At 39.9% G+C, this 25,911-nt stretch overlaps 1 protein-coding gene and 1 pseudogene across 3 annotated transcripts in view; both read left to right on the top strand.

The window, feature by feature from the left end:
• Nucleotides 1–2,484, top strand: part of SP100 (SP100 nuclear body protein) — a 91,955-nt gene extending 89,471 nt beyond the window's left edge. For all 3 annotated transcript variants that reach the window (XM_087424711.1, XM_087424710.1, XM_087424709.1), the window contains 4 exons: nucleotides 232–352; nucleotides 638–709; nucleotides 1,261–1,404; nucleotides 2,197–2,484. In XM_087424711.1, coding sequence (XP_087280837.1) covers nucleotides 232–352; nucleotides 638–709; nucleotides 1,261–1,404; nucleotides 2,197–2,316 — 457 coding nt within the window. In that variant the 3' untranslated portion in view covers nucleotides 2,317–2,484. The remainder of the gene's footprint in view (nucleotides 1–231; nucleotides 353–637; nucleotides 710–1,260; nucleotides 1,405–2,196) is intronic.
• A 17,608-nt stretch (nucleotides 2,485–20,092) lies between these two features.
• On the top strand, nucleotides 20,093–20,531 carry LOC147912305 (bcl-2-interacting killer-like; annotated as a pseudogene).
• The last annotated feature ends 5,380 nt before the right edge of the window (nucleotides 20,532–25,911 follow it).

The raw sequence follows: 25,911 nt of genomic DNA, 5'->3' as shown, positions 1-25,911 counted from the left end.
CCATGGCACTTCACTCAACAGACTGTCAGCCCTGCTACCACTATTGGTGGGAGGGGTGTCTTTGGTGATTGAGCCCAAAAGGGGCTCTAGTGCAGAGGCGCCTCCAAGAGAGAAGTTGGATACAAGGTGGAAACCATTAGTCATTCTTAAACAGAAGACTTTAGCAGCTATAGGAATGGTGACTGATTCACAGAGGACCTGCCCTTGCTCACATTATGTTCTACCTCTCAGGAACCCATGGAGTTGCCTCTTCTGCAGGGTAAAGTTTATTCAGGAAAGGTTCTCAGACAGCCAACGACGTCATCAGGAATCTGAGGTCCTGAAGAAGCAGATGCTGTATGAGGAGAAGTTGGTGAGTTGACAGGTGAACCTGAAGCCTCCTCCTTTGTGTTTAGTTGGAAGAAGAAGCACAGTCTTGTAGGGGGTTGGAAGAATGGTGCCCAAAGGCAAACTGCTGTCCCTTTGCTGTGCTTTGATCACATGACCTAACACCAAAATTAGTATTCCAAAGAAAATCTCCATTCCATGTTTGTGTCAGAGTCCACAAGTTTGGGAGTTGTGTGTTCTGTCTGAGTATGCATAAGGGTTCATTCTCTCCAAGCTGCTTTTCACTTAAGATCTCCTCGATCTTTTGCAGAAATGTGAGTTCCTCCTCTTGAAAATCTATTGCTGCTCAGAAAGCCCCTTTTTTGCCTCAGAACCATACTATGTAAGTAACAGCAACAAAGCCCAAAACTGACATTTGTCGAATTTGTCATATGAATCCAATGGGTACAAGTTGTCATTCTCTTTGCCTTGTTGATGGATGTCCTAGTCAACTTAGTCAGCCCTTAGCCACTTAGGCTGCTATAACAAAATACCATAGACTGGGTGGCTTAAGCAACAGAAATTTATTTCTCACAGTTCTGGAGACTAGAACTCTGAGATCAGGGTGCCAGTGTGGTCGGGTTCTGGTGAGAGCACTCTTTTCAGGTTGCAGACTGCCAAGTTCTCGTAGTATCCTCGCACAGTGGAAAGAGAGAGAAAGAGCTCTCTGGGACCTCTTTTATAAGGGCACTAATCCTGTTCGTGAGCGCTCTACCCTCATGACCTAATTATCTCCCAAAGGCCCCATTTCCTAATACCATCACATTGCAGGTTAAGATTTCAGCATACGATTTGGGGGGGAGTGGGGGACACAAACACTCAGTCCGTAACAGTGGAAGTCTGTAGAAGGTAGAACCATGCTAAGAGCCTGCCCTTTGGGACTTTTGTCAACAGAGTAAAGAGGCATCCTGGGGCCAGAGGAAGCCCATGTGGTTAAATAAAATCAAGAAAAAGCTGAATAAGAAGATGTACCTCCGAGTGGAGGGCTTTGTGCGGGATGTGCGCCTCATCTTTCAGAACCACAGGGCATTTTACAAGGTAAGTGGCCCTACTTGCACCCCTTTTTCTTTCAATTAGGTCACTTTGCCTTTCAGTTTCTTGTATCAGGTAAACGTTACAACTTCTCTCATGATGTGGCAAGCCCACAGGAGTAAAAATTCTAGAAGTATTCTAAAAGCCCTATACTCTACAGAAGGGAAAATAACAACAAACCACAAGGTGTCATTGCAAACATTACCCTAGGACCTCAGAGCTTACTCATCTCTAGATAGTGGATTTCCCCCCATAGACAACAGTAGACTGCAGACCTATTCCCTTCCACAAGAGATAGAAGTGCATTTTAAAGGCAACCAGTGTTTCTCTTCTCTAAAGGAAGACATCAAATCAAATTTCTCAAATTTCAAAATCTTGTATTTCTTTACATCCGAATTTCCTAGTGCTGTATCAAAAAGTTAACAGAGATTACCTCCAGGGATGAGAATGAAGGAAAAAAGGTGACACCATGAATTTGCCTTAGACATTTCTGTACTATCATATTGTTACAAGTAATATGTGCTGTGTTCAAAATCAAAAAACCAAAATTTTGTAAAATTAAATCAATCAATATATTTCTGATGAAAAATTAGATGGCAATATAGTACTATTTTTGCTTCTCTGTCTTCCGGATAAAGAGAAATGATCAAGCTATCAGGGAACGTAAGCTACTCTTAACTGGATTAATTCTCAGTTGACGTTTGGGATAGTCTAAAATGAAGCCCCGTATGATCTGAAACTTTGGGAATCTACACTCATTGGCAATGGCTATTATTGTTTTTGTCTTTCCTTTTTCAGGACCAGAAGTTCGTCAGGCTGGGACTTCAACTAGAGGCCAAATTTGAGACTAATTTCAAAAACATTTTTGCAATTCAGGAAATAAGTAAAAACAGTTCTCAGTTTGAGCCCATAGTTTGATAATATAGCCCATTTCTGTTTCCCCCTTCAGAGCTTCCAGCAGCTACATGATAACGTGCCTATGGTCCCACTATACATACAACATCATATTATACTTCTTTTTCAAACTTATTTTGTTGCCATATCTGCTCATTTATTTTTCTAAATAAAATTTTAAATTGTCAAGTTCTCTTATTGAATAATTTGGAGTGAAATTTATGATAGAAAATATGGAGTCTTTCTCTAAGGGATCATATCATGTGCTTCCATTTATTTGGATCTTTTAGTGGGTTCTTGTAAAGTTTTCTCTTCTTTTCTCCTCCCCACACAGGACTTATTCATGTCTTTTTTTTTTATTCTCAGATATTTTATACTTTTTGCTTGTTATTGTGAAAGTGACATTTTCCCATTATATTTTGTTATTATTTTGATTATTGTCTGTTATAGAAAGCTATTGTTATTTATATATTTTGGTCACTGATTACCTTACTGAATACTTGATAGCATCCTTTTGTGTGTGTGTGTGTGAGGAAGATCAGCCCTGAGTTAACATCCATTGCCAATCTTCCTCTTTTTGCTGAGGAAGATTAGCCCTGAGCTAACATCTGTGCCCATCTTCCTCTATTTTGTATGTGGGATGCCACCACAGCGTGGCTTGATGAGCAGTGTCTCAGTCCGCACCCAGGATCTGAACTGCGTACCCTGTGCCACCGAAGCAGAGCACGTGAACTTAACCACTATGCCACCAGGCCGGCCCCAGGATAGCATCCTTTTTCGCCTCATACCCAGTGGCATCAGGAGTCCCGTCATGGGTGCATAGGATTTCCAATTTTCAATTCACAGAATCATAATTGGTATGACTGATGGAAGCATTCTTCACTTGGGCACTAAAACTTCTGACAATTCTTGGTTCTGTAAGGGAATGGCTCTGCTGCGGCATCCTGGTGACCTTGCATGTCTCTATATAGACCACATAGGCAAGACTCAACTGCAGACGATCTGATCTAATTAGATCTTGGCAGGATGCGCTGTGATCCACTCAGAACATGAGAACGTGGGAGGCTTGTGAGGAGCTGCTACAAGGCCGTTTCCCACTCACCACCTTATCTTCTAGAGGCTATTAGGATGTACTCTCTCCTCGTGCTCCAAGTTCTGATGAAGTATGAGGACTTCTGCCTCTTTCTTTAGGGTACAGCTGCAGGCTGTAAAACTGCTTAGCTGCAACATGAATGTGTACTATCACTCATTATAAGTCATCCACATCCCCTTTTGCTGTGGTGCTACTCTGTGGGACAAAGGACACGGAACCTCTGCTCTTCTTGCTTTTGCTGTGTATGTAAGTAGTAAACTGTCTGACTCTAAAAAGGGCACATGATTTCTTTACCAGCCAAATCCGTCAGCCTTGTTTGACAGGTTCCCAGACCTAATATATTCTTATTTTGGGAAAAAGAGTACCACATATTGGTAGCTGGTTCAGAGCATACACTACACCCTTCAGGGAAGTACTTCAACCTCAGAAGTTATTGTCTCCAGGTGTTTCCAAAGTTGAGTCTCCAACACAACATTTCTCCATTCAATAATGAAATTTTGTTGTTGGAGTGGATAATTTTGAAGATTAAATGAATTTGTAAAGTGTTCTAAATCGTGTCTGAGACACACGAATGTATCATTGTGGCTACACATAGTAAGGATCCTGTATTCAAAATGATAATTCAAACAAAAGGGAGCAATTCTAGTTCTCTGCTCAGCTAGCTGATGGAAATTGAGACAAATGGAGGCCATAAAAACCAAGCTTGATATGTTTCTCAGCCTTTCCCAGAGAGACCTATGTCTATTTTCCAAGGTAACAATGCTCTGGAAAATGGAAAATTCCCGTGTCCTTAAAGGATCATTGAACACTGACCCTCATTTAATTCTGGGAGCCTGAATTGCCATGATGACCCGTCTAACAGAAGAGGTTTGGGTAACAGATGCAGTTTCGATCTCATGGTAGACCTAGTCAGAAAAGTTTCTTATTACAATTGACGAAATTATTTAGAGATGATTCAGAAACAAACGTGTCCAAATCTCTATCTCCTGTTACTCATGTTATGACTGCAAGGGGGATGGTCTCCTAAACAAGTAAAAAGTTCAGGGATCCTGCCAGAAAATAAACTTTTTGGAACTACAGTCCTCCAGAAAAACTGATCAATCTCATCGCAGACCAAGCAAAATATTTTATCCTTGATGCGCTCTCTTGGAGCATATTCTAGTTCCAGTCTTTGCCTCCTAATAAAGTTATATTTTTCATTTAGATTTATTGTTTAAATTTTCATTTTTCTTTTCTTTTTAACTTCTTTTTTTTGTTTGCTTTATTGGGTTAGGTGGATTCGGTAATGTGGCTTCATTCTTCCATCATTATCTAGAATTAGTTTTTTTCCAGTCTACCATTTTTATTTGTGGCAGAGGCAGTAGTGTTCACCAGATATCACAAATATCCCCCTAAATTTTCTAGCCCCTTGCATTATTAGGCAGGGCCAAATGACTCGTACATTGACCAATGGGTATGATCAGAAGTGGCATATGTCATTTTCAGGCTTATTCACAGAAGAGCAGTGAGAATTCTCCATGCACACTTCTTCCTGCCACATTGATTATGGAGGCCTTGTTTTGAGATGACAGAGCCTAAATGTTGAAACAGGCTGGAACATGTATTCACTACCACCCTAGAGGGGCTCCCAGATCCACTGTGGGCTTTGAGTAAGCAAGAAGTAAACTTTGTTGTGTAAGCCATTGGAACTTGAGGGTTGTTTATTGCCACAGCATAGCCTCGCAAGACCTGGCTAGTATGTGTTGGGAACAACAGAGAAACACTCGTAGGAGTGGATTTTTAGGGTGTTGGGCCAGAAAGGGTAGAATATAAGATTGGATAATGGAGACTTCATTGACATGGAAGCCCTCTCCTCTGCATCAGGGTATAAGGGACTTGCGAGGGCATCTGGAGCTGGTCCTATCTGTGACCGAGTTGGCTCCTTGAAACTTGGAAAACAGGATGGCATTTTATAAATGAAGTGGAGAAGCCCCAAATGCCTTGGCATATTATTGAAGAAGGAGTCAGAAGGCTCAGGGAGGTAAGAAGGTTAAAATGGGCATATTACACAAGATCAGAAAACATGCCATATGGCTTCATCACCCATATAAGCCCAGAGGACATTCCCTTCACTAAAGCAATAAGAAATGCCTTGGTGTGGGAGTGCTGGCATTTTTGAGAACCTCACTTTTGCCTGTCCTCTGTAAACTAGAGTTGACACTAGGAGATGGTACCACATAATGAAACTTCCTAGTGTGAATAGGGCTGATAGAATTCCAGAAGGGAAATGCCAGATAGTACCACAGAATCAACAGGGGCAAGGTGGATGTAATTACAAAAATGGGCAGCAAAGGCAGAATGGCAATTAGGACACCTTGACTCATGGGCATCTAAGACAACACAACCACAGAGTTCCAAGAAGAAAGAAAACTTACATCCACTACCACAAAGGGAAACTGAGATTACTCAGCCAGTTTTTAGATCTAACCTAATTCATGGACTTGGAACCCACTCATTGAAAGACTCTATATGCCACAAGTACATACAACAAATAATCCCCAATCTTCTCCAAAGAGACCTGAAGGGCCTTTTACTAGAGTACCTGTGCAGTTGCAAAAGGGGAATGCCAGTCCATTCACAGGCTGTTGAATAGAGGGTTCAAGGAGACAGTGATAGAAAGAGACTCAAAACACCATCATGACTGTAACAATAAATTCTTTTTCTTTTTTAATGTATATATTGCAAAATGATTACCACAACAGGGTTAGTTAACACATCCATCACTTCACATAATTACAAATTTGTATGTGTGGTGAGAATATTTAAGATCTGCTCTCTCAGCAACTTTCACATATATAATACAGTATTGTTAACTATAGTCACCACAGTGAATATTAGATCCCCAGAACTAATTCATCTTGTGGCTGGAGGTTTGTACTTTTTAACTAATATCTCCCCATTTCTCCTACCCCGTGGCCCCTGGCAACCACCATTCTACTCTCTATTTCTGGATGTTTTTTAGATTCTGCATATAAGTGAGATCACACAGTGTTTTGTCTTTGTCTGGCTTGTTTCACTTAACATAATACCCTCAAGGTCCATTCATATTGTCACAAATGGTAGGATTTCCTTATTTTGATGGCTAAATAATATTCTATTGTATAGTATACCACATTTTCTTTATCCATTCATCCATAAACAAACACTTAGGTTGTTTCTCTGTCTTAGCTGTTATGACTAATTCTGCAGTGAGCATGGGAATGCAGAGACCTCTTCGAGATCGTGATTTCCTTTCCTTTGGATAAATACCCAGAAGTAGGATTGCTGGATTGTATGGCAGTTCTCCTTTTAATTTTTTTTAAGAACCTCTATATTGTTTTCCATGGTGGCTGCACCAATTTACATTCCCACCAACAGTGGACAGTGTTCCCTTTCCTCCACATGCTCACCAACACTTGCTATCTCTTGTCTTCTTGATAATAGCTGCTCTAACAGGTTTGAGGTAAGATCTCATTGTGGTTTTGGTTTGCATTTCCCTGACGACTAGTGATGTTGAGCACCTTTTCATGTACCTGTTGGCCTTGTATGTCTTCTTTAGAAAAATGTCCATTCAGTTCCTCTGCCCATTTTGTAATTGGATTGTTTGGGTTCTTTTGCTATCGAGTTGTATGAGTTTTGTGTATATTTTAGATGTTAACTCCTTATCTGATTTATGGATTGGGAATATTTTCTCCCATTCTGTAGGTTGTCTCTTCACTTTGTTGATTTTTTTTTTCTGTGCAAAAGATTTTTAGTTTAAAATAGTCCCACTTGTTTATTTTTGTTTTTGTTGCTTGCATTTTTGGTGTTATATCCAAAAAATCGTTGCCAAGACCAATGTCAAAGAGCTTTTCCCTACATTTTCTTATAGGAGTTTTATGGTTTCAGGTCTTACATTTAAGTCTTATTCTATTTCAAGTTAATTTTTATGAATGGTATAAGATAGGAATCCAATTTCATTCTTCCGCATGTGGTTATTCAGTTTTCTCAACACCATTTGTTAGAGAGACTATCTTTTCCCCCATTGAGTATTCTTGGCTCTCATGTCAAATATTAGTTGACTGTTTATGTAAAAGTTTATTTCTGGACTTTCAGTTCTGTACCATTGGTCTATGTGTCTTTTTTTATGCCAGTGCCATCCTGTTTTGATTACTATAGCTGTGTAGCATAGTTTGAAATCAGGAAGTGTGGTGCCTCCTCCTTTCTCAGGATTGCTTTGGCTATTCAGGGTCTTTTGTAGTTCCATACAAATTTTAGGATTGTTTTTTCTATTTGTGTGAAAAAGGCCATTGGAATATTAATAGGGATTGCATTGAATATATGGATGGCTTTGGGTAGTATGGACATTTTAACAATATTAATTTTTTCAATCCATGAACACAGGATATGTTTCCATCTGTTTGTGTCTTCTTCAATTTCTTTCATGAAAGTCTTGTAGTTTTCAGTGTACAGATCCTTTACCTCCTTGGTTAAATTTATTCCTAAGTATTTTACTATTTTTGATGCAATTGTGAATGGGATTGTTTTCTTTATTTCTTTTTCAAAGATTTCATTGTTAGTGTATAGAAAGGCAACTGCTTTTTGTATGTTGATGAGTATCTTGCAACTTTACTGAATTTGCTTATTAGTTCTAATAATTTTTTGGTGGAATCTTTAGGATTTTCTATATATAAGATCATGTCATCTGCAAACAGATACAATTTTACTTCTTCCTTTCAAATCTGGATGCCTTTTATTTCTTTTTCTGCATGATTGCTCTAGTTAGTTAGGACATCCAGTACTATGTTGAATAGGAGTGGTGAGAGAGGATACCCTTGTCTGTTCTTGATCTTAGAGGAAAGGTTTTCAACCTTTTACCGTTCAGTATGATGCTTACTGTGGGCTTCTCGTATATGGTCTTTATTATGTTGAGGTATGTTCTTTCTATACCTACTGTGTTGAACATTTTTATCATGAAAGGATGTTGTATTTTGTCAAGTGCTGTTTCTTCATCTATTGAGATGATCATGTTATTTTTACCTTTCATTCTATTAATGTGGTCTATCGCATTGATTGATTTGCATTTGTTGAACCATCCTTGCATCCCACTTGATCTTGGTAGATATACATTCTTTTTGAGTACACATGGAAGATATGTAAAAATGACAAATGTTGGGCCATAAAGCAAGTCTCAAATTTGAAAGACTGAAATCATGCCAAGTATATTCTCTGAGAGTAGTAAAATAAAGCTAAAAGTCAATAACAAAAAGGAAATCTCCCATATACATGGAAATTAAGAAATAAACTTGTAAATATCTCATGGATCAATGAAGAAATCACAACTGAACTTAGAAAAACTTTTCCTGAATGACAAAAGTATCACATCAAAAGTCATGGGATGCACCTAAAGCAAAACTTAGAAGAAAAAATTGTATCCTTCAATTCCTATATTTGAAAAGAAGAAAGACTGGAAATCAATGATCTATCTCAAAAAAACTAGAAAACGAATTGTGAAATAAATCCTAAGAAAGTAAATATAAGAAAAAAATGAAGATGAGAAAAGAAACCAATGATATGGAAAACAAGCATTCAGGAAAGGTCAACAAAGTTAAAGCCAAAAGCTGATTCTTTGAAAAAACTCAAGTTAACAAACCCCTGACAAGTTGGACCATTTTTTAAAGGTAGGAGTCTGGGCCAGCCTGGTGGTGCAAGCGGTTAAGTGCATGCGCTCCGCTGCGGCGGCCCGGGGTTGGCCGGTTGGGACCCTGGGCGTGCACCGACGCACCGCTTGTTAAGCTATGCTGTGGCGGTGTCCCATATAAAGTGGAGGCAGGTGGGCATGGATGTTAGCCCAGGACCAGTCTTCCTCAGCAAAAAAGAGGAGGATTGGCAGATGTTAGCACCGGGCTGATCTCCTCAAAAAAAAAAAAATAATAATAATAAAATAAAAAAATATAGGTAGGAGTCACAAAAACAAATGCTAGGAATAAAAATAGAGTATTTCTCTATGTATCCTAAATACATTAAAATATATTAAGAGGATGCTACGATCAACTTTATGCCAAATAATTTGAAAATTTAAATGAAAAAACACAACTTACAAAACAGACACATGCAAAAATAGAAAATCTGATTTGTTCTATAACTAAAAAAGAAATTGAATCTATAATTTAAAAACCTTTCCCCAATTAAAATTTCAGGTCCAGATGGCTTCACTGGTGTATTTTACCAAGCATTTAAGGAAGAAATTGTTCCAAACTTTATCATACTCTTCCAGAGACGAGAAACAGATAGAATAACACCTAACTTTTTTGTGAGACCAGAATAATTATGATTCAAAACCCTGATGAGGGGCAAAACAAGAATTTAATGCTTTAAAACAAGAATCTCATTTGTGAACATGGTTGAAAAGCTCCCAAAAATAAAAAATAAAGCCTGTAGTATATTAAGAAGTATAATTCTTATGACAAAGCTGAGTTTGTTTCAGAAATGCAAGATAGGTTTAACATTAAAAAATCAATTAATGTAATGCAACACATTAAGAGATTACAGGAGAAAAACCATTTGATCATCTCCATAGATTCAGAAAAGCATTTCATAAAAATCAACATTCATTTGTGATTTTAAAAAAGCTTAGCAAACTATGAATAGAACGAAACTTCCTTAATCTAGTAAAGGGCATCCATAAAATGCCTGCAACATACCTCACACTTAATGATTGGAAGTTGAAAGCTTTCTTATGTGATTGAGAAGGAAGTAAGTCCCTCCTTATCAGTCAACCTTAAAAAGGAGGGAAATTCTGACACATGCTACCACGTGGATGAACCTTGAGGACAATCTGCTAAGTGAAATAAGCCAGTCACAAAAAGACAAATACTGTACGATTCCACTTATGTGAGGTACTAAAAGTAGTCAAACTGATAGAGACAGAAACAAGAATGGTGGTTGTCAGGGGCTGGAGGGAGAGGGGAAATGGAGAGTTACTGTTTAATGGGTGTAGAGTTTCAGTTTTGCAATATTAAAACAGTTCTGGAGAAAGATGGTGGTGATGGTTGTACAACACTATGAATGTATTTCATACCACTGAACTGCACATTAAAAAATGGTTAAGATGGTAAATTTTATATGTATTTTTTACCACTAAAAATTTTTTAAAAGAATACATGGAAACAAATCTAATAAACAATGTGCAAAAATCTGCAGACTTCAGTATTAATAGGCATGGCAATAAGTAATCAAAAAGATGTCATTTTATGAGTATATTTCTAAAACATAAAAATATGAGCACATCTATTTAATCAATAGTGTTCATTCTGTTAAATATGAATTTATAATAATTTCTTGTCCCTTTGCACATGCAATAAAGGAAATGCATAGAACGGGATTTTAGTATCACTGATTCATTTTCATGTGTTTGATGCTCAGAGTAAAAGTCATCAGGAAAAAGTAGCTATGAGTTCAGACTTTTGGAATCCTCAAACCCAAGACTGCGTGCCTTACCTGACCCAATTTTTGGTGGTAAGCTAGAAGCTATCTGGTTCCCCTTTCCAACATTTATTTTCAAATAGTTGCCTCTGATGTTTTCTGAATAAATTAATGAATTTCCTTATTAATTGCAATGTGTGTGACTCACCAACATAGAATTCAAGGAACACAGGTTTATAAAGTTAGCCGAAAAAGGCATGCTGGCTGAAACAAGTTTCCTCAATTAAAGCCAAAACTGCTTAATGTCCTACAAGGCAATAAAACCATAATCTTTGGGGTGATCTTTTCTACCAAACAATTTGCCTCTCAACTGAACAAAAATCTATAAGTTAACATGTAATTTCACAAAGACAGGGCCCTAATTAATAGTAAATTACAAATCAGGACACGCCTTATTTTGCCTTATTGCCAAGTGTGGATAATTTTTCTTAACAGCCTGATTGACCATAATCTGCCACTCTTGGAAAATATTACATTATATTTGATTACCAATTTATAACTGATAAAGGTTCAGACAGTTAGCCTGGTAAAGTTAGAGGTAAACTGCAGAAACTAATACATTATTATAACTTAATAGACTGGTAGAGAAGTTAACCCAAAAATGGTATAGTTAGTTAACCAGCTATATACCTAATTTAGCAATCTTAGTTGGACATTTCTTTTTACCATCTATATAATTCTCTGTTCCTGAATGCTCTTAAGTCAGCTCTTTGATGTTCCTGCTGATAATTCTAGATGATGACCTAGAGGCTCCTAGTCTCCTCGGCAGCCCTCCTTTCCAGTCATTGCTGCTCTCTGTACAAAAGAATCAGATCCCTTGGAAGTCTCAGTGTGCGGCCAAGGAGCCAACATAGAAGGAAATTCCTTAATAAGGAAATCATGAAAGACCAGGGAAAATCATGTAAGTCCCAGCACTCTAGTCTGCTCTTTGAATTCAACTAATCCCTGAGGTTAATGCTGCTTTAGTCACAATCACCAGAAGCTGAGAAAATTGACCCAAGATGGACAGTTCTGCTATGTCTTGCTCTGCCTTTTTTTACACCTCAATTTTCTACTTGTTATCCTTCCCATTAATTTCTATACATTTCTTCTGCCTCTATTTCTTGCCCAGGGCAACATTGGAAGATGGATCCTTGAACGAGTGTGTAAATCAGAGCTCTCTCCTCTCCCTCCCTCCCCACTTGCACCCAGTTCCACTCAACTTCCCTCCCCAACCGAGATCTTGTTTAGATTGTTTCCATGAGTAACAAATAGACTTCTAGTGTTTGAGCCATTATACATTTGTTAAAAACAGACGGTGAGAACTCCCTAAAAAATAAATTTAGTTTTTTACTTATGAAAAATATACCAAACAATTAGAATGAATCTTTTGTAGAAAAAAATGTACATTTTGACATTGAGTTATCTTATTTGCTCTTATACCTAGTATATATTTCCAAATGAACTTTGTTCATAAAATCCATGGAAAAGAAATAGTAACTGATTAATGAAAATTATAAACCCTGTAACAACTAACACTTGCCGATGTGTTTGATTATGATTTCCTTTTCCTCCTTCTAAAGGAAACAGACATCTGCTGAATTGAGATCTCCATCTTCATGGTTTCATTGTGTCTCTTCTCCATTTGCTCTTTTCTTAGGATTGACTTTGCCCCCTAGGTTTCTCTCTGCATGTGATTTCTGTCACTGTCCCTTGTTTGAGTTGTCCCTTCATCTCCTCTCTGCCGGGTCTCTCACTTCCTCCCCTTCTGTCGCTGTTTCTCTAGGGCTTCCCTTGACCCTCTGTCTGCTTCTGTCCTTCCAATCGTTGTCTTGCTGTGTGTTGTCCTTGTCTCAAAGGCTGCACCCTTTTATCACTGCAGGTCTCTTCTTCTGGCTTTGACTACACCTCCAGAGCCCCTTCCCCCAACTTTTCCCTTCTAAAGGTCTTCTACAATCATCTCTCTTATGTGGCAATATGACAGTCACCCACATTATTTGCTTGTTCCTGTGACAACATCTGGCAAGTATGTAGGATAAAAATTATCTCCCTGGCAACCCCCACCCCCGCAACCTGGAAGAGTTTGGATCTCATGTCCACTTAGGTAAAACCAGGCTCGTCCCTATAATGCATTGTTTGATGGCCCAATCTATCTATCTTTTCTATACCCATTATCCTCATGTTCTCCACCCAGTCACCTTCCTCCACTGAGTTCAGCTCTCCTTTCTCTCTTGCCTCCAGGGAAGGTCCAGGGTGAGAAAAGCAAGAGGCCAAAGGCACCAGATTTAAGGAGGCACTTACTCTCAGATTCGTGCAGGTAAATATCTCTAAATTTTGTACCCTAGGCCTCTCACATGTCTCAGCTTCCTTCCCTCACACCTTAGAAAGTAGCCAGAGGCTGGGCTCTTGTGTGTGGCCTCTCCTCCCTCCACATAGTGATCTAATCAAGTAACTGGTCATTTAAAATGTGGGACTCAATTGTAGTTACTTTGTCCACCATTCAGCTGTGGGCTGCACAACTCTTCTCATCTTCTCTCCTTCTTCATTCCAAGAGCTTTGGATTTACCAGGAACTGAAGAGAGAGAAAAGAAAAGGAGAGGCCAGAGCCAGTGGCCAGGAAATAGACTAAGGTATGGCCATATTGAACTCTGAGGTTGGAAACGAAAGTGAATTGCTCCTTGTGAAGACATTCTCCTGCCTCAAGAACCCCACCGGAAATCCAACCAAGCCCTGCTCTGCCTCTTTCCATCTTGTTAGACCTCGTTCTCTTTCTTTCTCTTTCTCAATTTTCCACCAAGATCCAATTTCCAGGCATTGCTGCTTCTATCCCATGAGGATATTTCTGCATCTTGGCCTCCACTGGTTTCTGTCTCCCTGGCTTCTCCTGTCACCTCGTGTTTCTGTCTCTGTCTTCCCTCCAGCCATGCTCTCCAGCTCAGTCCCTGCTATCTCGATTTTCCCTCCCATCTCTCTTCCTCTACATCTCCCCCACCTTATATCTCAGGCTCCATTCTTGTTCTCTCTCTCTGTCCATGATTTCCCCCACTCAACCGACAGAAACTAAAAGATACACTTTTTAGTTATATCAACGTCTCCTGGTGGGAAGAGGGGAATGAGAAGTGACAGCTTAATGGGTGTGAGGTTTCCTTTTGAGGTGATTGAAATGTTTTGGAACAAATAGAGGTGACAGCTGCACACTGTGAATGTACTAAATATCACTGAATTTTACACTTTAAAATGGTTAATTTTATGTTATGTGAATCTTGCTGTTACCGCCCAAAAAGAGGGTTTGTCTGCCTGCCACAAGACATACCAACAGTCAAGAGGCAAAGTGATAGGAGAGAAAGAACTTTTTATTACAGCCTGCTAGCAAGAGGGAAGATGGCCGACCGATGTCCGAAAAAAAAAAAAAACCATCTTACAGAACAAAGACTACAGGCCAGTTATACAGGGGGCTGGTCTCCAGGTGGGGGAGGCAGCTGGTATCTGGGTGGGGGCATCCATCTGATCTCCAGGTGGGGACAGACGTCTGGTCTTAGTTCCTGACAGTCTTTGGTTTTACTGGATATGCATCAGAGACCGGAGCAACGCCCTATTCCCTGGTCTTTCAGTTGTCCTTGATGATGGTTGTCAGCATAGACTCTCTGCCTGGGGGTCATCACATTCCCAAGGAACTCAAGAGAACAAAGTTATCAACTTATAGCAGCTGAGAGGAGCCATAAAATTTACAGAGCATGTCTGGGCTAGTTAATCAGAGGTTACTCAAAGTTACAACAGGGTTTCTTTTCTATGACATGTCTTCCCTTATGTCAACCATGTGTTGAGGTGGTATCATTACCTCCTTTAAAAAAAAAGGAACACAGCCTCCGGGTTCAGAATGCCTGGGTTCATCCTTGCTCATTTGACCTCAGGCCAACTACATACATGGTCTCTAGATATCAGCTTCCTTATCCGCAAACGGGGCACATAAACAGTGCTACCTTCCAATGGCAGCCATGAGCACTAGACCCGCAACTTCCAGAGTAAATGCTCAGGCAAGTGAGATGTGAATAATATTGTTGTTTTTATTGTGTCCTTTACGCCTTTCTCATCTGTCATTTCCCCTCCCTCTTCCTCTCGCTCTCAAAGTACTCACATCCTCTTCTCCACATCCTGACCGCTTCCTCTCTTCTCTCTATATGACTGCCTTTCTCCTTGAATATTCCTGCCCTTGAACAACATCCCTCACATTTAAATCAGTCCCTTCTTCTACCATCATCAAGAGTCTCCTCTTTGATGCTGACCATGAGCCCATAGTTCTAGCCCTTCACAGCTTCACACTGAAGGTCTCTATGTGAAAATTCATAATTCACACTTAGATTCTTATTCCACCCTCCAGGTTATTGGGCAGAAAGTCTCTCTTTGCCACTCCTTGCTAATTATGTCTTGGATTCCACACTGAGTCGGATCATTTTAGAATGGATACAAAGTAATACTCATCTACCTGCCCCAAGTTCCTCTGGTATTCCTTCTCCAGCATCATAGTCTCCCTTCCAGAACTTGGTTCCTTTGTCTCCTTTTCCTCTTAATAACCAGAAAACAAAGTTTGCGTCCCACCATAATTACCTCGCTCATAGCTTGGCTGAGTGCTGGGCAATTTTTGTGTCTCTTCTCTATCACTTTCCTGGGAAAAATATTTGTCTTGGATCACTGAACAGAGTAAGAACTTAATTAGAGGATGCAGGCAAGTGACTAGGGACACCACCTCATGATCACATATCTGGACTGTGCGTGAATCCACAGACTTCAGTGGGGAACTTCTGGCCCTTGGGTCACTCTGAATCTCAGTGGCCCCTGATTTGGTGTTGCTTGTCCCTTTCCCAAGGACAACAAAGAGAAAAAAACCCAAAAAACAAAAACCACTGAAATCCTGTAGGTGATGAGCTTCTTGGGTTTTAAGGATGGTGGAGCAGTGGGAAAGTTATAAACAGTAATTAGTCACCCAACAAGATGATCAGAAAGGAGTGAAAGCTTATCTCAATATAAATTCTATAAGTGGAATGTCTCTGTGAACTCTACAAACCCTAGGGAAAGAAACAGAGGGATTTCCTTGAGAGAAGAGCTAATATCCTAGAGAGATCCTTGTGTATAAAAAAGAAAGTCCATTAAAGATGCAGCTAAACAAGGAGAGGGTTTGGCTTAATTGGAGGATGAGTGGCTCCCAAAGAAACAAACCAGAAGACAGGAGGAGGAACTGGACAGATCTCCCAGGGAGCCCAGATCCCAGGAACAAAGCAAAGACTCTCTGAAGCTACAAGCAGGAAGTGCGTATTGCTGCACTGGAGGACATCCCAAGACACCTGGACCAGGGACCAAGGAGGCTGCCAGAGAGGGGAAACCAGGACACCAACCCAGGGCCCCTGCATGTAGGTGACCCAGGAAACCTAGAGGGAAGGAAATAAACCAAGAAGCCCAGGGGTGGGTCTCTGCAAGGAGTCCAGGGAGGAGGAGATGCTGGTGAAGGTGGTAGGGCCCGCAATGCCCCAGAGGTGATGGCAGGAGCTCCTCCTGGGACAACGCCCATGGGAGGTGAGATGGAAAGGACTTGGGGATCACGGTTCCCAGGACACGTCGTCAAATCCCAGCAAAATCAAGTGGTAGATAAAAGGAGAACAAAAGACCTGAAGCCCAGAAAAGGTGAAGAAGGCCTGTGCACAGACGTTCTGATGAGGGATCGGGATTGGGGTTGGGGTGGAGGGCTTCTGCACACGGGATGAAGGTGGGGACCAGTCAGCAGAAAAGGGTGTTCCACCCTGGACCACAGTCCCCATCTTCTCAGCTTTGGGTCGCTGACTCTCTGCTCCTGTGGACAACAGGGTCCCAGAGGCAGCAACTGCAACCTTCCCCAGCGTCAGGTGGGCGGCAGTGAGTGTAGGTGCGGGTCACCCCAGCACTGGGAGCCCCAGAAACTAACACGTGTGTTGTGGACACTGGGACCACGAAACGGGGTCCGGGCAAATTTCACTTGAAATTTGTGCCCACGTGTTTGGTACTCTCTATTTCTTTCTCTAACACGGGTATCAGTATAGAAATTAGATTGCTCTTATTTTAATCAATGTACTATTTTTGCAAATACACTCCATATTTTATATTAGTTTTTTTTTTTCATTCTTTTCTTTCCTTGCTTAAGAACTGGTATTACTTCCCTGTTACTGTGAAAATAAAATTCCAATTCCTCATTTAGGATGTCAGATAGTGCACAGTCTGCCTCTATCCGTCAGCTCAGCCTTCCTGAAATCTCTTCCTAACTTCCATGCCTTTCCACATGCTGGCCCTTCTAAGCTGAGTGGGCTCTTGTGATTTCCCCCATTGTTTATTTGGAGACTTAACTTTCACCAGACTGTCTCGGATAAAGCCTTCTGTGGGAATCAGTGACAACCTGGTCACCTTAGAAAAATGTTACAACCTGTTCAGGAGCGCCTCCTCTTTATCAGGCACCTGTGACAGAGGATAAATCACACATTTCCAGAAGGAAAAAGGACATAATTAAACCCAAATTAGGCCCTGGCAGAGTAGTCATTTGACTGATAATTTCAATGATGAGATCAGAGAACATGTCTGTTTGGGCCACAATTACTGACACCCACACTGCCTAGCACAGGGCCTGAGATGTGGTAAGCATTCCATGAATACTTGTCAAATGAATGACTAAGTGAATGAATGTATGAAAAGTAGACCTGGATCCCAAAAGGGAGGAGAGAGAATTGATAACCATTTTTGAAGCTCCTGTGAACCTGAATTAAATCAGGATACTCCCTCAAACGAACCCTGCTGAACAGGGCTTGTAGAAGTCACTATCAAATGCCTTCTCAAGGTGGCAGAGTATATGATATACCACTCTCTACAGGAACCAAGTTTCTACAGGCTTCTTGAGAATCCTTTTAAAAAGTGCAATGGAAAAAGCATATACAATAATAGTTGGAAAAAAATATAATAATTGCAAAGTTAAACAGACACCTAGGAAGCAATTGTACAGAATACTCATTCTCTTTCTCATTGTAGGTAGACTACTATTTTTCATGTAACACTTTAGAACTTCTTAAATATCTGATCACCTGCTTAAAATAACAAATGAACACTTTCTCTTCACTTTTGAGCTTTCATCTTGCCTGGGCTGTTTCAAGAACGGATCTTATAGCAATTTTGTTGACAGCACAGCAACCTCTGCCCTCCCCCAGGTGTGAGAAGTCTTGAAAGGGCTCCAGGAAGTAGGGAGATGGTCCTGCCCTTGCTGTAAAATGCACAAAAGGAACTGCACAGTCACACGGTGGGGAGATGGCTTCCTCCTCTATTTCCCAAGGAAATAGATCAAATTTACTTGCATTCTGAGACTCCAGAACCACCTAACAAAATTTAAACACATTGGAGGGGACAATAGCAAGGCAGCAATTTGATTTACAATAGCACAAATTCTCTGGGGATTTCATTTGGTGTAAGAAAATATTATAATGGAATACTGCCCCAGTTCTCTTAATTACTATAATTTTGTTTTATTTTGTTATATTGTATAAATTGCAATGCATTTGCAAAGTCCATAAGTTTCAACCCAGCCATATCACCATCACCATCCACCCCCCACTCCAACATGTGCCACAGAAGAGAAGGGCTTCAGTTAGAATAGAAGTATCTTTAGTGAAGTCTGCTTGCCGTGTCACCACCACCTTATAGGATGATTAAAAGGGTCTTCCCATGAAAAGCATAAAAGGGCTATCAGCCAGTTAGTGATACACTAAGTTTTGAATCCAGGATGCCAAACGTAAATTAATGTGGGGCTGGGTTACCAGGAGGAGATGTATTATATCACTTCACTTATAGATTTTTTTGGTGGTGAAGGAGCAGTCTCTGAGGCTCTCAAGGAAAGGAAATGGCTTTGTTATTGCATTTGCTACTTCCACTTTATTTTCCTTGAAGTGATTCAAAAAGATCTCATGGAAAATCTTCTTGTTCTGGACTATTGCAAACCTTCTAAGGAAAAAAAATTAAATGATAAAATAAACATCAAGGTTTCAAGATGACCTTCATACCCCCCAAAAAAAAAAAAAATTGGTCCCAGATGACTTCACTTGTCAATTTTTCAAAACATATATTTAAGGAAGTATATTACCAATCTTACACAAACTTTTTCAGTGAATTAAAAAAAAAAAGAACATGCCCCAACTTGCCATAGGAGGGAAGCATAATCCTAATACAAAAATCTGACAAAGACACTACAAAAATGAAAAGTACAGGTCAATATCTCTCATGGACATAGATGGAAGAATTCCAACAGAACATTATCAAATCAAATCCAGCAATATATAAAAAATAATAATACATCATGATTAAGTGGGACTTATTCTAGAAATGCAAGAATTCTTTAACATTTTAAAATCAAGGAATGTGTATCACCACATTGACAAAATAAAGAAGAAAACCATATAATAATCTTAATAGATCCAGGAAAAGAATTTGATAAAATTCAACATCCATTCATGATTGTTTTTAACTCTCAAAAAACAAAGAATAAAAAGTAACTTTCTTACTCTAATAAAGTGTATATATAAAAAAAGAAAAAAAAACCAACAATTATGCCTAACATCATATATAAAAGAGAAATATTAAGTACTTCCCACTCAATTTGAGAACAAGACAAAGATGGCCACTGTCATCATTTCTATTTAACATTTACTGGAAATCCCAGCCAATGCAATAAGGCGAGGAAAACAAATTTAAAAAATAACCTAAAAAGGAAGAAATATAACTACCATTACTTGCAGATGATGGAGTAGAAAATATAAAAGAATTTATAGACAAACAATTAGAATTAATTAGTAATTTATCAAGGTAACTATGTAGAAATACATTTGAGTTTTACATATTGAATTTCTATATACTTGCAACAAAGAAGTTGAAATAAAAACAGAAAACAATACCATTTTCAAAAGCTTCAAAAACTATCAATAATAAAGACAAATCTAACAAAAGATGTTCAAGAATACTACACTGAAAATCACAAAACATTTTTTGAGAGAATTTTTTTAAATCCTAAATAAATGGGAAGGTATACCATGTTTATGGATTGAGGACTAAATATTGTTAAGATGTAAATTCTCTCCAATTGATCTATAGAACCAATATAATTTCAATAAAATTCAGGTAGGGGTAGACAATATGATTCCTAGCTCAAGTGTTACAGATGCTGCCACCATCACTACCAACAGGAGAGAAATGTCTCAAGCAGTATCCCTCTCCGGGGACCTCTTTTTGGACACGTGCCCTGTATAAGCATGTCCTGGAACCTGGGAAGGTTCCTGGCATGATTGATCTCATGGAGTACGTAGATCATGAGTCCTCCTCCAACAGTGACAACCCCAACTACGTGGCCCTGTGGCTGGCCTTCCTTGGGACAAGATGGAATTGAGATGGATGCTGCCCACGTTGCCCAGCTGCCCCAGATGCCAATGTACACCTTGGCTTTCACTTACAACCAGACAGGTGTGAAGGGTGTTTTTACAAGTTTTATCGATGGTCTCACTAACCTCAGGGGGAACATAAGGTTCTGGAACTTCCTGACTCTCAGGAACAAGGTGACCCCCAATCATGGCAGGGGCCAGTACTGTCCATGGTGCTGCTGCTGCTCAGCTAGGGGCTCCACCTCCTCCAGTGATGCCCACTCCCTGTCAGCTCGGGGGATGGGACTGGCCCTTCTCCCTAGACTACCACGCTGGAGGTGACCCTGTTGGTTTTGTTGTCTTTTTAACTGTTTTGTGACCCCTTTTTTATATTTAAACTCTGAGTGCTGGGACACTACTGAGGTGTCATACTAGTTTTTTCTTGTTTTCTGTGAAAGAAATTAATTCATTATATCCCTGGAGTCGTTACTAGTTAACTGCCTGAGGCAAGACTGGCTGGGCCTGCTCTGCTCCTGAGCCCAGCCCACTCTATGGTTGCCTTTCCTGAAGAAGAAGCCTTCCTTTCCTGGGTTGGTCATGTGGCAGGCATCAGGGAAAGTTCTGATCACACCTCCCTGTCTGTGATGCCCATGGCAAAAAGAAAATCTGCTGGAATAGATTTCTGAGGGGTGGAGAGAGCTCAATAAAATGTTGGTTTCCAAAAAAAAATTCAAGTAAGATTTTTCTGGAAATTGACAAACTGAGTCTAAAATATAAATGGAAATGCAAAAGACCAAGCCTAGCCAAGACAATCTTGAAAAAGAATAACAATGTTTAACTTGATATAAAGCTTTAGTAATTAAGAAAATGAAATATGGGCGCAAAGATAGGCATATAGATCAATGAAATAGAGAGTGAAGAAACAGACAGACACACACGTGGTCACCAGATTTACAACAAAGACACTGCTGCATTTCATTGGGAAAGGATGGTCTTTTCACTAAATGGTGCTGGAGCAATTGAATAGCCTACCTCACACAAAAATTAATTTTAAGTGACTCATAGACCTAAATATGAAAGGTAAAACTATAAAGCTTCAGAATATGTAGGATAATATTTTCTTGGCTTGAAGAAGGCAAAAATTTCTTATACAAGACCCCAAAACGCTAACTGTAAAAGAAATCATTGATAAATTAGACTTACTTAAAATTGAGAACTTTTGTTCATCAAAAGACACTGTTAAGAGAGTGAAAAGGGGAATGTGTGAAGATATTCACAACACACATATATACAACAGAAGGTTCATATCCAGAACATATATAAGAATAGCTAGTAATTAGTAAGAAGAACACAAATGATCCCCTTGTTTTTTTTAAAAAAATAGGCAAAGTAGCAGGCATTTCATGAAAGAGGTTATCCAAATAACATATGAAAAGCTGCTCGAAAGCATTACTTATCAGGGAAATGCAAAATAAAACCTCAATGATATACTACTATACAACCATCAACATGACTAAGATTTTTTTTAAAAAAATTAATATCAGATGTTGAGAAGAATATAGTGATTGGAACACTCATACATTTCTGGTGGGAGTGAAAATTGGTACTCTCACCTTGGAAAAATGGCCCTGTCTACTAAAGCTGCTATATTACCCAGCAATTATACTCCTAGGTCTATACCAAGAGAAAGGAGTGTGTATGTCCATTAAAATACATGTTCAAGAATATTCATAGCAACTTTATTCATAATACTCAAAAACCAGAAACAACCCAAATACCCATCAGCAGGAGAATGGAAAATAAATGATAGCATAATCTTTCAACAATAAAAAAAAGAAGAAAACTAAGATTTTATGTTGAGTGGCAAAAAGCCAGACACAAAAGAGAACATACCACATAATTCCACTTGTATGAAACTCAAGAATAAGCAAAGCTAATCCATAGTGATAGGGGTAGGAATAGCGGTTACCTGATGGGGGATGGTTATGACTTGGACAGGGCACAAGGGAGCTACTGGGGTGTGGAAGTGTTCTCTGTCTTAATCTAGGTGGTGATTTACTAAGTATATTCATATGTAAATATGTAGTGGGTTGTAGAATAGATTAATGCACATAACTGTATATGTGATACATCTCAACAATAAAAATAAACAATCAATAAAAACTTGGGCACTGTTCTGGTTTCTGAGACCCCATTAAATGTCCTCCTGGGCTAATGGCTCAGTGCCAGGGGCATGTCCCACTTTTGCTTTCCAGCTTAATCTAAGAGAATGAGAAAATGACTAGCCCTAGAAGTTTTTCCAGCCTCTACTGAGATTTGGTGATGGTATGCTATAACTCCCATTCTCCTTCACTTTACCTTAAGTGGATAACACAGCCAGACATCCATATCTCCACAAATTGGACCTGAATTTACTATCAGTTCGTCCAACATTTTATTATGAAAATGTTAAAACATGCAGAAAAAACATAGAAAGGTTGAAAAAATTATACAGTGAATGAAATCCAGATTTTACAATTAAAATTTTACTATAATGCTTTATCACATATCTATCCAACAATCCATCCATCTATTCGTCTGTCAACTCATCTCAGGATCTTTTTGTGCATTTCAAAGTAAATTACATTCATTACACTTTACCCGTAAGCACTTCAGAACTAGAGTTCAATAAATATTTGGGTACTTTTTAGATAAAATATACATACATTTAAATGCATAAATCTTAAGTGTATCACTCCTCATGTTTTTGTTTTTTTGTTTTTTTGTTTTCTGTGAGGAAGATCAGCCCTGAGTTAACATCCATGCTGATCATCCTCTTTTTGCTTAGGAAGACCGGCCCTGAGCTAACATCTATTGCCAATCCTCCTCTTTTTTTTTCCCCCTTTTTCTCCCCAAAGCCCCAGTAGATAGTTGCATGTCATAGTTGCACATCCTTCTAGTTGCTATATGTGGGACACCGCCCCAGCATGGCCTGACAAAGCCGTGTGTCGGTGCACTCCCGGGATCCAAACTCGGGCCGCCAATAGCGGAGCGCGCGCACTTAACGGCTAAGCCATGGGGCTGGCCCCACTCCTCATGTTTTGACAAATGCATACACACATATAACCCGAATTCTATCAAGACGTAGAAAATTATCATCAACCTAGAAAGTTCTCTCTTACTCCTTCCAATCATCATGCCAATCCCAGAGGCAGCCACTATTTTGTGTTTTTCTACCATAGATTCATTTCGCCTATTCTAAAATGTCAAATAAATGAAAAAGCACAATATGTACTCATTTTTTCTGCCTTCCTCCAAGCAGCACAATGTGTTTAAGATTCCTTCATGGGGTTGTGTATGTCAATAGTACATTTCTTTTAGCTGCCGAGTAGTTTCCCTTGTATGCACACATCACAATTTTTTTATCCATTCACTTGTTGATGAACATCTGAATTGTTTCCAGTTTGTGGCTATCATGAATAAAGCTGCTATAAACATTCTTGTACAAGTCTTTTTGTGGAAATAAGTTTTGATTTATCTTGAGTAAATACCTAGGAGTGTAATTGCAGGGTCGTAGGGTGAGTGTATTTTTAATTTTATTGGAAACCACTGGATCTTTTTCCAAAGTGGTTGTACCCTTTTACACTCACTCCACCAATATAAGAGAGTTCTTTGCTCCATCTCTTATGACAACTTGGTGTCTTTTTGTCTCACATTTCCCAGTGTGACTGAGGAGTTGAGCACACCACACCAGAATCTTAAATTTGGTGCTGAGAACACAGCAGTGAATGAAATGGACCAAGTCCATGTTGCCATAGAACTTACCCTCTACTGCAGAAAGAAATAATAACCAAGTAAAGATCTAACATGTCAGGTGGAGAGATGTACGCCAAAGAAAAATAAAGAATGAGGGAGGCTCAGGGCCACGGAGACAGGAGTTTATCAGGAGCAATCACTAGGTCCCATCCACAACACCTAAAATTGGAATATAAGTCTAGTTCACGTGCGATATCAATTTTTTTCAACCTGTCCTCTAAGAAAAGGTGTGTACAGTCTCTGTCTCTTTCCATGTAACACAAGAAGGGTGAGGGAATTGAGAGGATTTAGATGCCATGGGGAAATATCAGCCAATGAGGCAAAGCCAATAAAAGGGACTTCAGGGTTCAAATGATTCCCTCTCACTTGCTAACATTTGCAAGTTAATAAGTTGGGGTAGGGCCGGCCCCGTGGCTTAGTGGTTAAGTGCGTGCACTCTGCCACTGGCGGCCCGGGTTCAGATCCCGGGCGCGCACCGACGCACCGCTTCTCCGGCCATGCTGAGGCCGCATCCCACATACAGCAACTAGAAGGATGTGCAGCTGTGACATACAACAATCTACTGGGGCTTTGGGGGGAAAAAATAAATTAAAAAAAAAAAAATTTTAATAAGTTGGGGTAGATGGTGTCTCACCCTGCCAGTTTTTGCCTGATTTCATATTGCTCACTTTTTTATACATTACAATAGTATAATGCATTTTATAACCCAATACAAAGAAGTTTTGGAATGAGACTAGGCACAAGTAAATAATAAATATGAAAGCACACATTGACAAGGTGATAAAAGAAGGGAGATAAAAACTAATTCACTGTTGGCTTGCTGCCTCTGCCTGCTGGCCTCCTGTTCCCGCCACTTTCTAAACTGCAGAGCCTGATGGGGGTGACTCCCCTTGGGCAGGACATCTGTGATCAATGAGGTCCAGACTGGGACTCCCATGGTGGCTCCCAGGGCTCAGAGAAAAAGTCTGAACTGATTCACCCAGAGAGGGGAGAAGAAATGCAAATATTAGTGAACATTGAAAACTAGGCCACAAAGGTTTTTAATCTCCTTTCTCAATCTCCAAGAAGTTTCTCAACACTCAAGGGAATATGGTGGCAGGGGATTGAGGAGAAGGACTTACGGAGGCAAGGCTTGGAGGACCAGGGAAAGGAGCAGCCCAGGGAGGAGGAACAGGACCAGCTCCAAGGAGGCCACAGAAGACAAGGGACCATGTGTTTATGCAAAGGAAAGAGGACCGAAAAGTCCATTTGACCAAAATAGACTGAAGTTGTTTCTAGGTGACATCACTTACACTGGAGGGAAGTAAAGCCCCACGTTTGCCTCTTCCCCTTGCAGAGATTTCTGTGGGAGGGAAAAGAGAAAACCAGAAACTTCCAGTATCTCAGGCCCGTGGGTTAGTCAGGCACATTAGTGACCTTGACTGGACAAGTTAGACCCCAAGCATTTGCATACAACTCTGGAGGGAGCCAAAATGCTTTGCATTATAAAGTGGGGAGAATGTTCTTAGAGTTTCTGAAAGCAACCAGGGAAGAAAAAGAGGAACCTCCCGGCCACTGGGGACAGAGGTAGGAGCCAAGTTGGTAAAAATAGTTAACCTTTTAAAGGTAGTGTGGCACTTTCAAAACATGCCCCCAGAATTCTTTGACACTCCTTCCACTGAGAGGTGAGGCCTATGTCTCCTTTCCTTGAGTCTGGGGTCTGTGACTGCTTGACTAATAGAATATGACAGTAGTGACGCTGTGTCAGTTTCTAGGCCCAGGCCTTAAGACACAGGCCAGCACCAGCCAGCCATGTGGTGCGCCATATTGGAAGCTGGTTTGGAGCTGTATTGGAGGTAGATCCTCCAGCCCCAGTCAAGC

The sequence above is a fragment of the Ceratotherium simum genome, chromosome 37, assembly GCF_057802395.1.
Source record: "Ceratotherium simum simum isolate JZ-2026a chromosome 37, ASM5780239v1, whole genome shotgun sequence".
Classification (NCBI taxonomy): Eukaryota; Metazoa; Chordata; class Mammalia; order Perissodactyla; family Rhinocerotidae; genus Ceratotherium; species Ceratotherium simum.
Note: the sequence above shows the minus strand (reverse complement) of the source record. Positions and strands in the feature narration are given on the sequence as shown.